Source organism: Megalobrama amblycephala, linkage group LG5, assembly GCF_018812025.1.
Source record: "Megalobrama amblycephala isolate DHTTF-2021 linkage group LG5, ASM1881202v1, whole genome shotgun sequence".
Classification (NCBI taxonomy): Eukaryota; Metazoa; Chordata; class Actinopteri; order Cypriniformes; family Xenocyprididae; genus Megalobrama; species Megalobrama amblycephala.
Window position 1 is genome coordinate 5389200 of NC_063048.1, and position 14042 is coordinate 5403241.

General features: G+C 37.7%; 1 protein-coding gene across 1 annotated transcript; it reads left to right on the forward strand.

Annotated features, from left to right (window-relative positions):
- Positions 1-1820: 1820 nt before the first annotated feature.
- Positions 1821-13474, forward strand: LOC125268316 (L-threonine 3-dehydrogenase, mitochondrial-like). Its single transcript, XM_048190400.1, has 9 exons — positions 1821-2077; positions 5397-5590; positions 5828-5870; positions 8189-8259; positions 8356-8505; positions 8616-8788; positions 9021-9111; positions 11505-11774; positions 12564-13474. Exons 2-9 carry the CDS (start codon positions 5407-5409, stop codon positions 12701-12703), a joined length of 1122 nt encoding a protein of 373 aa, XP_048046357.1. The 5' UTR covers positions 1821-2077; positions 5397-5406; the 3' UTR covers positions 12704-13474.
- Positions 13475-14042: the final 568 nt, after the last annotated feature.

Here is a 14042-nt window from a genome sequence, read left to right on the forward strand (position 1 = left end):
AATGTTATGAAGCTACGAGAATCATTTTTGTGCACAAAAACAAAACAAAAATAACAACTTTATTCAACAATTTCATCTATCCACTGTCAGTCTGTTGACGCTGTATAGACAGTGCAGGCTTCTGTGTACTACGTCAGAACAATTCTGACTTTATATCACAATTGCATGTTAAGTCAGAATTGCAAGATATGAACTTGCAATTCTGAGAAAAAATATCTGAGTTGCAAAATATAAACTCTTTTTTTCTACATGAATTTAGCATTTAGAAATTAAATTTATGATACAGTTGTTGTCAGATTTCATTGGCGATTTCAAATATGAAATGTAATCGTCAGCTTGGTGAACAGATTTGGAGAACTTGATGCTTCCCTATTCCTATAGCTGCACTTGCATGACTGAAATAGCTGCCTGAGAGGCGTTTCAAAGATGGCCACCGAGTGAAATGACTTGCCTTAAAAGGACTTTGATATACAGTAAATAGAGCCAAAAAAGGCTACATGTTCTGTTTTGTCAGAAATCAAGTGTTGCATTTGATCATCCTGACAATATGTTTTTCAAAATATGGAACTAATGAGCTAATTAAAATAAATTATGAATATATTAGGCTAAATCAGTGGTTCCCAAACTAGGGTACGCGTACCCCTGGGGGTACGTGACGTGACAAAAGGGGATACATGAACAAAATGAGTAGTTCATTTAATTCTACCTTAAAATAATATTAAAATCGAGCATATATTTCTAACTGCCAAAATGTCGTAAATCTAGTACATTTAATCAGATTACCTCATCATTTGCAGTCAAAAATAACTGTATCCACACAAGCAGCATGGCATGCATATGATAGACTGCGTAGACTGCACGCTGCCTTAAATCGCGCTAAATTACTGTCGTTCTCGACAATGCACCTTTGTAAAAGTGGGGAATTTAGCACTTACTCGCATGAAGAACAAATACAGACACAGATAATGGATTAATTTCGATTTAAGACTCAAACTTTCTCCGATACAAAAACATACCTTGTGTGAGTTCTTGTATTTAATGATGATAACGAGCAAGAATGCAATTGTTCCCAAATATCCACACGACTGCAAACGTGACATTATTATACAACAGGTCAAAAAACAAAACGTACATTTTAAACACAGTAGCTACTGTCATATTTACTCTATTTTGCAATTAAATAATAGTTCTAACGAAAACCAGCAGAACTACAACACACATCTGTGTTTCGCGAACAATTCTGCGGCTTTGAACGGATCGTGAGAGTCAATGATTCAATGATTCATTCACAGCCACTTGCTTTGTTACTGAATGAATGACTCGATGACTCACTCATAAAAACAGTGACTTGGTGCCACCTGCTGGCGGTTTTAGTTTAATATTTAAAAGTTTTACTTAATTTTACCAACATTGCATATTTCTCTATTGAACATTTTTATTTGAAACATATTCAACATAAAACACAATTCACAAAGGTAAAAATATGCACTGGAAAATCAATTTAGGGGGCAAATATTGTACCTTTGTGGTAAAGGTGTGACTGCAGTCGAAGTGGAAGAGAGGGGGTACGCAGAGGGATGGTAATCCCTTCAGGGGGTACTCCAAGCTAAAAAGTTTGGGAACCACTGGGCTAAATGATATATAAAATCAAGTGAAAAGTATCTTTGCACAATCTTTCTATAAAATAAATATCACTCGTTTTTATACTTGTTTTTATTCTTTTTAACTTTAACTTTTAATTTGACATTTGTGTGTGGCTTTAAAAGTTTTAGGTCCACTGTAATTATAAAGCTAAGATAAACTGGTAATGTGATCTTAGAATGCATGCAGTGTGAAGTGGGTGTCTCTCGGCTGGACTGACCAATCACAGCAGACACCGGCTCACCGTGACACTCTCCACGAGAGACTGTCTGAGACCTGTAGCTGATGCAATACTGATGGTGGACGAAGGTGTCTGTGCAGTGATAAACATTTACACCTGATCCTGTTAGACTCTGATGTAGTTTTAGGAGCAAACCGGTTCCCTTACCCGTTTCTTTCCCCTTTATTCTAGAGGATTAGGGCAGTGGTATAAAAGGTGAGTAAATCAAAGTTTCTCTTATCGATGTTTTCATCACTTTTTTAATACGAATGAATGTCGTGATTTACTGGAGGAATGAATGTGTTTTATTGTATCACGCGTAAATGTAGTGCACCCGGATCTTTGATCGTCCCGCCGAACTGAGACATCGTAACAATTTAAGAATCAGAAAGCGATACATTTAGAAACCAAAGGTGAAATGTGTCCATTATCACCGGCTGCGTGTTGTTACAACAGAAGCTTTTGTGATAATAGCTGGTGTTGATTGGTAAATAGAGACTGCCAGTCTCCTCCCAGTTTGTGATGAGGCACGTTTAGTCGCAGAATGCACTAGTGTAAGGAGACACACTATAGTGTGATATGAGGCACTACTACGCTAAGTGTAATTAAAGGGTTAGTTCACCCAAAAATGAAAATTCTGTCATTTATTACTTACCCTCATGCCGTTCCACACCCGTAAGACCTTCGTTCATCTTCGTAACACAAATTAAGAATTTTAAACTGAAATCCGATGGCTCAGTGAGGCCTCCATAGGGAGTAATGACACGTCCTCTCTCAAGATCCATAGAGGTACTAAAAACATATTTAAATCGGTTCATGTGAGTACAGTGGTTCAATATTAATATTATTAAGCGACAAGAATATTTTTGGAGCGCCAAAAACAAAAAACAAAATAACGACTTATTTAGTGATGGTCGATTTCAAAACACTGTTTCAGGAAGCATCGGAGCACATATGAATCAGTGTATCGAATTTGCTGTTCGGAGCGCCAAAGTCACGTGATTTCAGCCGTTGGCGGTTTGACACGCGATCTCAATCATGATTCGATACACTGATTCATTTGTGCTCCGAATCTTCCTGAAGCAGTGTTTTGAAATTGGCCATCACTAAATAAGTCGTTATTTTGTTTTTTGGCGCACCAAAAATATTCTCGTTGCTTTATAATATTAATATTGAACCACTGTACTCACATGAACCGACTTAAATATATTTTTTAGAAATTTTGCTCCCTATAGAGGCCTCACGGAGCCATCGGATTTCAACTAAAATAAAGAAGAATCTGTTCATGGATTTAAATCATTTCCACGGTGAAGATCTTGTTTGACAGCCTTCAACAATCAAGTTGCTGTGACCAAAAGACTCACTGGTACCTTCATGCAACTGAGTTCAGTTTAATGTAGTTTAAATGTTTCTTTTAAAAATAAGTTATTTAAGATTATTTTTTAGACCACGAAAGGAAATAATGTGAACTTTTGAAGTGGTGATCAGTTACGTTTTTGAACTAAACCGTATGGTACTGTAGCTAGTAATAAAATGGATTTGACTTTGGTCATGGTTTTTGTGAGACTGTTATAGCACTCACCAGAAGGTGGCAGCACCGGGGTGTTTCTTCAGCCACAGGCGCTTTTATGCACAAGGGGTTGAATTTTATTAAAACTAAAAGGTTTTAGTTTTTCTTTTCTTTGTTGTATGAAGGTCACATTAAAACTCTTGGAAACTTTTTCCATGTCTTATTTATTTCTTAAAATATTTAAATTTCTTGTATGTAAGGATTTTAATGTTTTACTCTTGTCCCAGACCCAGACTTTCAATCTTAAACTATGAAAATATTAATTATTACATATTTAAAAAATGACTATCTAAGATAAATACTGTTCCAATACTTGCCTGTTCCTCTGTATTATTTAATTATATGTATTTAGGATGCATATAATGCAGATGTAAAATTATCCTTAGGAATGCAAAGAATTTGTTATTCTCTAAGGTGTTTTGTCATGTATAAATAATGCAGAGTAAATTGCATTTAAAATACAATAATAATATTCAACCAAAAAAAAAACAACAACAAACAAACAAACCAACCAAAACAAATTTTATATTATCATATGACAAAAAATAAATAAATAAATAAAATAAAATAAAATAAAATAAAATCTATGTGCCATGTGCTTGACATTTTTGGCAAGAAGGACCTGAAGGAGACATGAGCACATGTTCGGTCACATGCTGTCAAGGCTCCATTGTGAGTTCATTTTAAACTAATAAATGCATATAAATTCAATTAAAACAAAAAAAAAAATTGTACATCCAAATGTGTTTTCTAAAGTTTTTGGCAATTTTTAATGCACATTTTGTTATTCAATAATTTGTAATTCAATTCAATAACTCAAACACCAATAAAATTTGTGTTATGCATAAATGACAAAGTCCCATTAGGGGATAGATTTCTTTTTATTTTTTCTGTATAGATGCACTATTGTTCATTGCTGGCAGGCAGTATAATAGCCTTTTTTGCCTGCAAGTTTTATAGAAAACAGAGTGAAAAAGCTGTACCTTATCCAGAAAGTATTGATGATAGTGACGGCAGTGCATCAGAAAATAACGTCATAGTAAAAAAGGAAGAAGTTGAAGATCAAGGAGAACAGAAGCAGTCAGGGGCATCCTTAGGGCATTGCAACTGGTACGATCGCATTTCAGTGGTGATGATGGCAGAGATGAAGTATTTGGATACATTATCCTATGCAAGATAGGATAATGATCCTGATCCATACTTCAACCAGAGGTCAGGAAAGATGCCACTGCCTATTGGCCTCACTTCACTGACAATCAGGGATGCTCCAAAAATGATGACTAAACAAGTCAAGATCGAGTTACGTGTGGAAAGAGTGGGGTTCACTGAAAAAGAAGAGTCTTGTTGATTTTCACTTGTACTACAATCATTGATTTGGAATTCCAAGAAAGAAACAATGTTAATGATTGTTTTGATGTTTTTTTTTTATACACTAAGATATGGTTTGACTATTTTCCAGGCAGTGAAGTTGCATCTGAATTTGTGTCGAATTTTTGACATTTTCACATGCGAGTTCCAAATGAAACTGAAATGGAATGTTAATAAAGCTTTTTAATGTTTTTTTTGAAAGACCTTTACACTACTTTTCAAAATGCATTTCAATGTGTGTGCAGTTTTGCCAAATTTCCAAATATAATTTACCCTAATAGGACAATGTCAGTTAAATGACGAAACCCTAAGAAAATGGTCAAAGGTCAGATGTAGAAAATTTATTCCTTAAATATATCTAAAATATAAAGTCATTATTCTTTTCTAAGTGTAATTTCATAATTTGTCCCACAGAGGGTTAAATGCTTTTATAAAATGTAAAAGAAGGAAATGTTTCAGATTCTGATATTTTAAATAAAAAATAAGTAAATGAGTGACACTGATTATGTGACTCCTTTGTAAGACAGACTCTTTCGGATGTGCATTTCTGTGTATAATGCTGTGCTTTATTCAACACTTTGTTATGTGTGTTGGCAGTGAGTAGAAGATGCGGTTCTGTGTAAGAGCTCTGAGTGGGGCGGCGCAGCGGGTTCTCCTGGCTCCAGTCTGTGGCTTTCAGCCTCACACTGTTGTAGCTCGCAGTGTCAGTTTCTCTCCGGGCCAAGTCACATCCAATGACAGTTTTCACTCAGTGTCCTCTGGATCGGATCATCCCAAAGTTCTCATTACCGGTATGAGTGCAGGAGACAAGTGGCTAGACCATTTATTGTGTAATGTTAGTTTTTTAAAGATTGTGTGTGTGTGTGTGTGTGTGTGCAAGCTTTGAGGCCTAAATGGATGTTATATAAACCTTTAGATGTCATGTTTCCCTGGTTACCACATTCTGAAGCATGAAATGTAGTCTCCATGGAAACACATGACTGATGATAATGATTTTAATCATATTTTCTCTCTGTTTTTCTTTTCAGGGGGTCTGGGTCAGCTGGGAGTGGGTCTAGCCAAACTGCTCAGGTGAGACTGAACTAGGGCTGTCACGATTATCCTTGATTAACTGGCAAAATACTGGAAGTGGCTCATTCCATGGATGAGAATCCATGAAACGCATTTAGACCGTTTTCTCTGGCTGCACGATATAATAAACCATTTAAAAATCAAAATATAGCAGAGCGCTATTGTGAAATCACAAAGGCTGCCATTCAGTTAAATAAATATATTTACATGTGTGCAGCGTGCAGCATATGTGTTTCTTCCTGCATCTCAGAGCGGCTCCATTCACAGTAAATGCTGCTCCACATGAACTCAGTCTCTACATGTGCTGTTTTTTTGGGTTTCCAATAACGTGCATTTGGGAACGCTTAGAAATTCTGATTTGCTTTGTATTTCATAGCGAAGGGTTGCATTTACATGGGTGGAGCACATCTCAGCAGCTCAGTTTAATACAAATAAATATGCGAATTGTTGTTCATCACGATTTCAAAATAAAAGTTTGAATTATTTGACATTTGAAATAAATGATGTTTGGCCAATATTAAACAAGGATTTGATCATGCTGTAAAGTGTAACAACAACAATCATCAGGCCATTGGCGCCCTCTTCAGGCATTTGTTATAATATATAATGTACACAAGTTGATTGTTTATGTTATGAATATTACATTATGCATTTTAAGTGTTGTTCAATTAAAAAAAACATCTGATTACTTGATTTTGATGCTTTATTTGAACCAATTATTATTGCCTCATTGCTAATTGTTAGTGACAGCCCTAGACTGAATGTTGCCAAAAGTCTACAGGGTTTGATCAGTCAGAGTAGACAGATTTCATAGAAAATCTTGTAGTGTTTGATGGGAACAGTTTGTAAAAAAGATTTTAAAAAAACCTTTAGACTGTGATTCCATCCACTTGGAGATCAAACATTTTTGATATTTTGAGCTGATTTTAGAACAAATTGTTTTTATTCGTTATGTAATGAGGCGCATCATGTATCTGTCGGAGTTTGTTGTGTTTGGAATGACGTCAACGTCTGGTAGTGTGTGATGCCCAGTTTTTATCTCTAATAATTTTCAAAGTTTGCAAGAGTATGATGCCTAGTGTTTTAAAATATGTTCAGATTTTACATTTTGTGTGGTGAATTCCAGAATTTAGAACACCCCACCTTCTGAAACCCCGCCCCCAAGACATATTAGCCAACCCGATGTCAGCAAACCTTGACATGTAAAAGGCTGACAGGCAGAGAGTGGGTGCTTCTCAATTCTTATTTGTGCATCCTCGTTTCCTTTCCTTGCTTCCTTTCCTCGCGTCTTAGCTCCACCTCTTCAGGATGCGAGGGAAGGACGCAAGGAAAAGATGCGAGGACGTAGGAATTGAATCAAGTGAAATGATATATCCTCACTCCCTTTAGCGTCACTTCAAAGCGTCATCAGCTGCACTTCAGGGACCTATCCATATGTTAATAAAGTTTGGTTATTTTAAAAAAATATAATAAATATTAATAAAGCAAGATGCCCCATTGAAATATATGAGGTATAAAGTTTATTTAAACTGTAAAAGTAAAGCATACATTTATATTATTGTGACAGATATGAAGGGGGAGGAGAATTTATACGTGCGTCACGTTTCTCGATGAGAAAGACTTCCGCAAAGGATGCACCTGTGTATCCTCGCTCATGACTCCTCGGGAAGCCTCCTCACTCCTCGATCCTTGCCTCCTCGCGGTGCAATTCGAGAATTGAGATATCCTTCAAGATGGCTGAGCTCGATCGTTTTCCGGGTCATAGGATGGAGGACGGAGGAGCGAGGAGACGAGGAGTGATATTGAGAAGCACCCAGTGTTTCTGACTGGCTAAAAAAGTCCAATAACTCTTTATTTGCTGTCCAGGGTTGTCTAATAAGATCGATTTCAGCACACCTTATTTCAGTAATATCTTTCAGGTAGAAATTTTTTATTCATGGTATTCCAGACAAAATCTTGGGTGCTTCGCAATATTCAAAAGTCCTATTTCCACCTGGTATTATTAAGATGTGTTTTGGTCACTCGGATCACAAGTGGCTGACACTAAATACAGGTGTAAACAGGTCTAAAACGTTTTGAGCTTGTCCACTTTCGACCACTTCCAGAGGTTGTTGAAAACGCATTCGACCAGATTGCTTTCACAGGTGTATCCTTCACCTCCCACCCTAAGGGGGTGGAGCTGAGACACAAGGAAAAGAAGCGAAGAAATGAAACGAGGATGCACAAATAAAAAATGAGAAGCACCCATTGTTTAATGCACTCTTTAATTTTGGTAGTAAATAGTTAAATATGAGATGTTTGTTTATCTTTTGTTACAGGATGCAGTTTGGAAAATATAATGTAATTCTGTCTGATATCAGGAAACCCCCAAATCATGTTTACCAAAGCGGTGAGTTATATTTACTTATGGTGGGCAGCATCAATTCTTTCTTTTTTACTTATTTATATTGATTTTAGGCTTTTAAATTGTAAATTTTGACTTCAGGTCCCTTTATATATTCCGACATTTTGGACTACAAAAACTTGCGTGAGATTGTTGTAAACAACCGCATCACTTGGTTGATACACTACAGCGCCCTTCTGAGTGCAGTCGGAGAGGCCAATGTGTCCCTCGCTCGTGACGTCAACATCACTGGTTAGTCACAGAGGGGTTTGGCATTTGTTTCATTTGTATCATTTTCATCTTCAATCACTTTTCAGTGGTAAGATACATAGAGGTTTCTTTTCCAACTTCCTCATCTTTAGGGTTGCACAACGTTCTTGACATTGCCGTCGAACATGGGCTCCGTCTTTTCATCCCCAGTACTATTGGAGCCTTTGGCTCCTCCTCCCCTCGTAACCCCACCCCTGATCTGTGCATCCAACGACCACGAACCATTTACGGAGTGTCCAAGGTTCACGCTGAGCTAATGGGAGAGGTCAGTACACTTTTGAGAACACATAATCCTAAACATTTTGTGAAACATTTAGCATGATATTAAAAGAGAATGAGAAAATAAATAGTATAAGCTTAGGCAATAGGAAATATATATATCGACAGCCATTTCATGAGGTCTTAACGCATATTAATTTCATGCATATTTTGCTTAGATTTTTTTCACGCTCTGTGATGCATTATTCAAATCACATTTCCTCTATTGTATTTTCAAGTATTACCATCACAGGTTTGGTCTTGACTTCCGCTGTCTCAGATACCCAGGAATCATTTCTGCAGACTCTCAACCTGGTGGAGGAACTACAGGTGAGCATATCTCCTCTGAAACAGTGTTGTTGTTGTAAACTAACACTATTAAAAAGTGTATATGTTAATTGAAATAAAGTTTAAATAAAATAGAAAATGTTAGATGAAAAACTTAAACTTAAAATAAAAATTAGAAAATTAGAAATGCCTTGGCAACTAAAGCCACGTTTCCACCAAAATTTCTTGGAACAGTTTGTCCCAGGAACATTTTCCCCCAGACCTGTTGCTGTCTGCATTTTCATCGTGGTGTAAAGTACCGTGAAGATTAAGCAAATTAGTCCGGTGATGTAGGACTGCGCGTGACTTTCCAGTTCCAGTCTGTCCAATTTTGTCCTCCACATATAAGCTTAATAAAGCCTTAACCTCATCATACGTCCATTGGTCATATTTTTGAAACTCAATTGTTGATTTGAATAGCAAACAACTCTTACTGCACACACTGCAACATTTGCACTGTGACTTCTAAAAATGGTGGTTGAAATAAAATGCTACGTGGAGTCAACCAATCAAAATGCTCAGTGAACTCAACCAATTAGCATGTTCAGCACCCTAGTCATACCCCCGAAAGTTCCTGAACTTTGAAAAAGTACTACCTCGTGAAAAAGTACTACCTCGTGAAAATTTTTACCCGGAACTTCATTTAGACTCTGGTTCCTGCAAACGAAACACACCGAGTACCACACCAAAGTCCTTAGTTCCTGGGGAAAGTTCCTGCGGTGGAAACAGAGCTTAACTGAAATAAAGTAATTACTACTAACGTATTAAAATTACTAAAACTAAAATAAAAATATCCTCCAGCTCCAAGTCTCCTGCGTCTCCAATGGAACCACCCAGCATCCCTCTCCCACCTCCTCTACCAAAACTAGCCAGTCCTTTGGCCCTGCCTCCACTGGCTCCTTTCAGTCCCTCAGCTCCCCCACTGTTGACTCTATTCTGCTGCATGGATCTGCCTCGGGTCGTATGATCTCCAGTTTCACCTTGGCAAGGGGATCTCCTGGCTCCACCTCCAGCCGAGCTTGTCACTCCACCTAAGCTCGTCGACCAGTTGGCTCCACCCTGGCTCCTCCCTCCCTTGGCTCCACCTGGGGCCATTGTTGTTGCAGCTCCACTGGGCTTCCTCGTCCCTCTGTCTCTACCTTGATCAGTTGTCGCTCTGCCTGCGCCACAGACTTCCAGGCCTTCAGCTGTGCGTCGTCCCTCCACTCCATTGACTACGTTGGGCTCCGCCTTCCCTCTGGCTTTACCTTAGTCCTTAGTCCCTCCGCCTCAGTCCTCTGGCACTCTGGCTTGGCCTTGGCCTCCAGATCTATTGGTGTCATTGGTCTCATTGGCTATTCAGCTCCACCTGGGTCTCCACCTCCATTGCCAGCCCTTGTCCTTCTTCCAAAGGCCCCTTCCCCCCTCCCCAGTTGGACTCTTATTTGGCAGGAGACACACAATCCGGGAGGGGGAGCTACTGTAACAATCTCAGTCTCTTCAGTTTCATTGTGTTTTGTTTTAGTTTTTCCTGTCCCAATTAGACTTTGCAAGACGTTGCAAGAGTTATTTTTGCAACTTAGTTCCTTTATGACTCATTTCCACTGAGCGGTACGGTTCAGTTCAGTACAGTACATTATGATTCAGGACAGCAAACCCTGATCCAGCTTGCATTTCCACCACCAACTGTACCCTTACTTGATAGGCGTGGTGTATGCCGGAAAGTAGTGATCGACGTCATTCTCACGTGAAGAAGAAAGTGACAGTAAACAACAATGGAGGACATACAGCAGCTTTGTTTGAGCAAAGGCTAAAAACTGCAAGGAAAAACAGCCGAAAAATACCCATTGTGTTGCAGTGATATTGTGTTGTCATTCCCCTCGTAGCACGTGCAAGTGACAATTCTTTGTCAACCTATCACTGTATATTTAAGTCCTCGGTTTCCTCTGTTCATTGTTCTGTGTCATCTTTAGTTTATGTGGTTGTGTTATATTCTTTATTCCATGATAATCATTTTGGTTTCAGCCACATGCTGTGACACCCTTGTAATATTTAATCAAAATAACTTCCCTTCCCTCTCGCAGTGACAGCTCTTCTCTGACGATGTGCTTACTGGCGTGAGGGCAGGACAATCTGTCACTCATATGAGATCAACCATAGCAAATTACAATGATCCCGTGATTCAATCGATTCCCAATAGACAAAATAAAGTCCTGCCCTACATTTTTCTTGTTGGAGAAGCCGTTTCACGCAGATACACGTCACAATAGAAAGAAAAAACTACTGCAACTTCAGTTTCATACCTATTTAAATGGTACAACAGTATATGAATAATACTAAAATAACACTGCTCTAATAAGGCTAATGTAAGGCTAATGTAAAACCTTCACCTCCATTTATTCTGTCTCTTCTATCAGACTATGCTGTCCAGATCTTCCACAATGCTGTAAAAACGAGTAAATTTGTGTGCAATCTGAGGCCTGACACAAGACTCCCCATGATGTTCATTGAGGACTGTCTGAGAGCCACACTGGAGGTTCTGGAAGCTCCTGCTGAGATACTTAGTATGCGCACATACAACATCAGCGCCATGAGCTTCACTCCAGAGGAGCTGATTCGAGAAATCAGGAGGCACCTGCCAGACCTGCAGGTCACATATAAGATTGACCCAGGTCGACAGGCCATTGGTAAGGGTCTGACACATCAGTATATTCACCGTTATTCACTAAAAATCGAAATCTAATTTAAAATCCTCAAATATAAATTGTGGTTGCATTTTTTTTAGTTTTTAATATTAACTTTTATGTAGTGTGCAATATAGCTGTTTGTGAATAGAAAACGTCTGCAATGTTTCAAAGATCAAAGTGCACTACAAACAGAGTTATTGTCTCCTAAAAGAAAAAATCGATTCTGAACTGCCTGAAATGAGTCATCAGTAATTTCAGTCTTACTTCCAACATAAACCTACATTTAGATTTGTAACAAATTTGCATAATGCAGGCTTCATTGCTGCCCTCAAACAACATTTACTTGACTGCGCTCAAACATGAAAGGAGAAAAGGAGGGGTTTAGAGCAGTGTTTACCAACCCTGTTCCTGGAGGCACACCAACATTTTGGAAGTCTCCCTTATCTGACCCACATATTTCTGGTCTTGCAGTCTCTACTAATGAGCTGATGAGTTAAATCAGGTGTGTTTGATTTAGAAAGAGTTGGAAAATGTGTAGTGTTGGTGTGCCTCCAGGAACAGAGTTGGGAAACACTGGTTTACAGAGACCAAATCCTTGATCTAACCATTTCAGGCACTGTGAGAAAAGAGGTGATGCTGCAATTTATATTATGATAAAATTAAAGTGTTTTTTGATCATGCATGTAAATTTGCATTTAAATAAAACATTCAGCAGATAATGCCATTTAGGCTCTTCCAAACTGAACACAGGTCAGTGTGATATCTGTGTTTCTGTGTTATTGCTTCTAGCTGACAGCTGGCCAATGATCTTGGATGACGCCAGTGCCCGCAGTGACTGGGGCTGGAAGCACGACTATGGTTTGCCAGAGCTGGTTCAGACGATGCTTAACTTTACTGGATCAGACTCCAGAATGTCTCAAGCAAACTAAGCACCATCTGCTATTATGTGTTTGAGGTTTTTGGGACCTAATGGAAGGGATGGTAATTGGGCCCTGTAGTGCATTAAGATTAATGAAGGTCAAACTTTCTGCCTTTTTCCATATGTAGCATGTATTTGCACAGTTTTTCCTGTTAAAGATAAACCAAAGATTTACAAGGTTCAATTATATAAGCTTAAATTGTGACATTTATAATGTTGCAAAAAAATTGCTATTTCAAATAAATGTTGTTCTTTTGAACTTACCATCAAAACATTGATAATAATAAAATGTTTATTGAGCAGCAAATCAGCATAAAGCTGTTATTTTAAATTGTAATAATATTTTATGATAATACTATTTTTACTGTATTTTTGATCCAATACATACAGACTTGGTGAGCATAAGGGACTTCTTTGAAAAACATAAAAATTGTACTGACCCCAAACTTTTGAACGGTAGTGTATACCTATGAGATATTGTGTGCTTGTGTAAAAGAAATGTTATATCATAGTATAAAATGACAATCATAATTATGGTGCTATTTCTAAAGGGCATTATTAGCCTCTTAGTTTTATGAAAATAACCTCATCATGGTCCTTATACTGTAGCTGAATTCCATTGTTTTTTTGTTTGTTTTTTACTTGTGAGAACAATTTATTTAATTATACAGACTTGACATTTGTAACTCTGTAATATATATATTTATGTATCTGTGGTGTTTGGTTTTAGTTGTTAATGTTAAGCTGTAAAAGGATTAGTGATTAAATTAATTTAGTAGCATTTGAGAATCACTTGTCTTTTTCATCAGTCTTAGTGATACAATAGTTCACCCAAAAATGTAATTCCAAACCTGTATGACTGACTTTCTTCACAAAAGAAGATACTTTGAAGAACGCTGGTGTCCAAACAACATTGGAGCCAACTGATGTCCATAGTATGGGCAATTAATTTCTTTTGTGTCTTACAGAAGAAAGAAAGTCATACAGGTTTGGAACAATATAAAAGTGACTGGTAGAATATTCATTGTGGGGTCAACTTTTCCTTTAAGTTGTATAAAACAACCTTGGCTTGATTTCATTTTAAAGAAATTGCACATAAAAAAAAAAAAAAAATTAGAGTAGTGAAACATCACTGCCAAACTGTTCATATGCTTAATGAAATGCAGTCCATAAAACCAGAGCTGTCGCTGGTTTTTATGGCCACTGATAATTTTAAGGAACTCATTTAGATGTGGGCGAGAATCTCCTAATTTATTACTCCATTTGGCAAATATGAGTGAATTGGGTTGGAATTCAACCATATTAGCTGCATTGTGGATGTGGCCTCTACACACAGTTCACACAACATA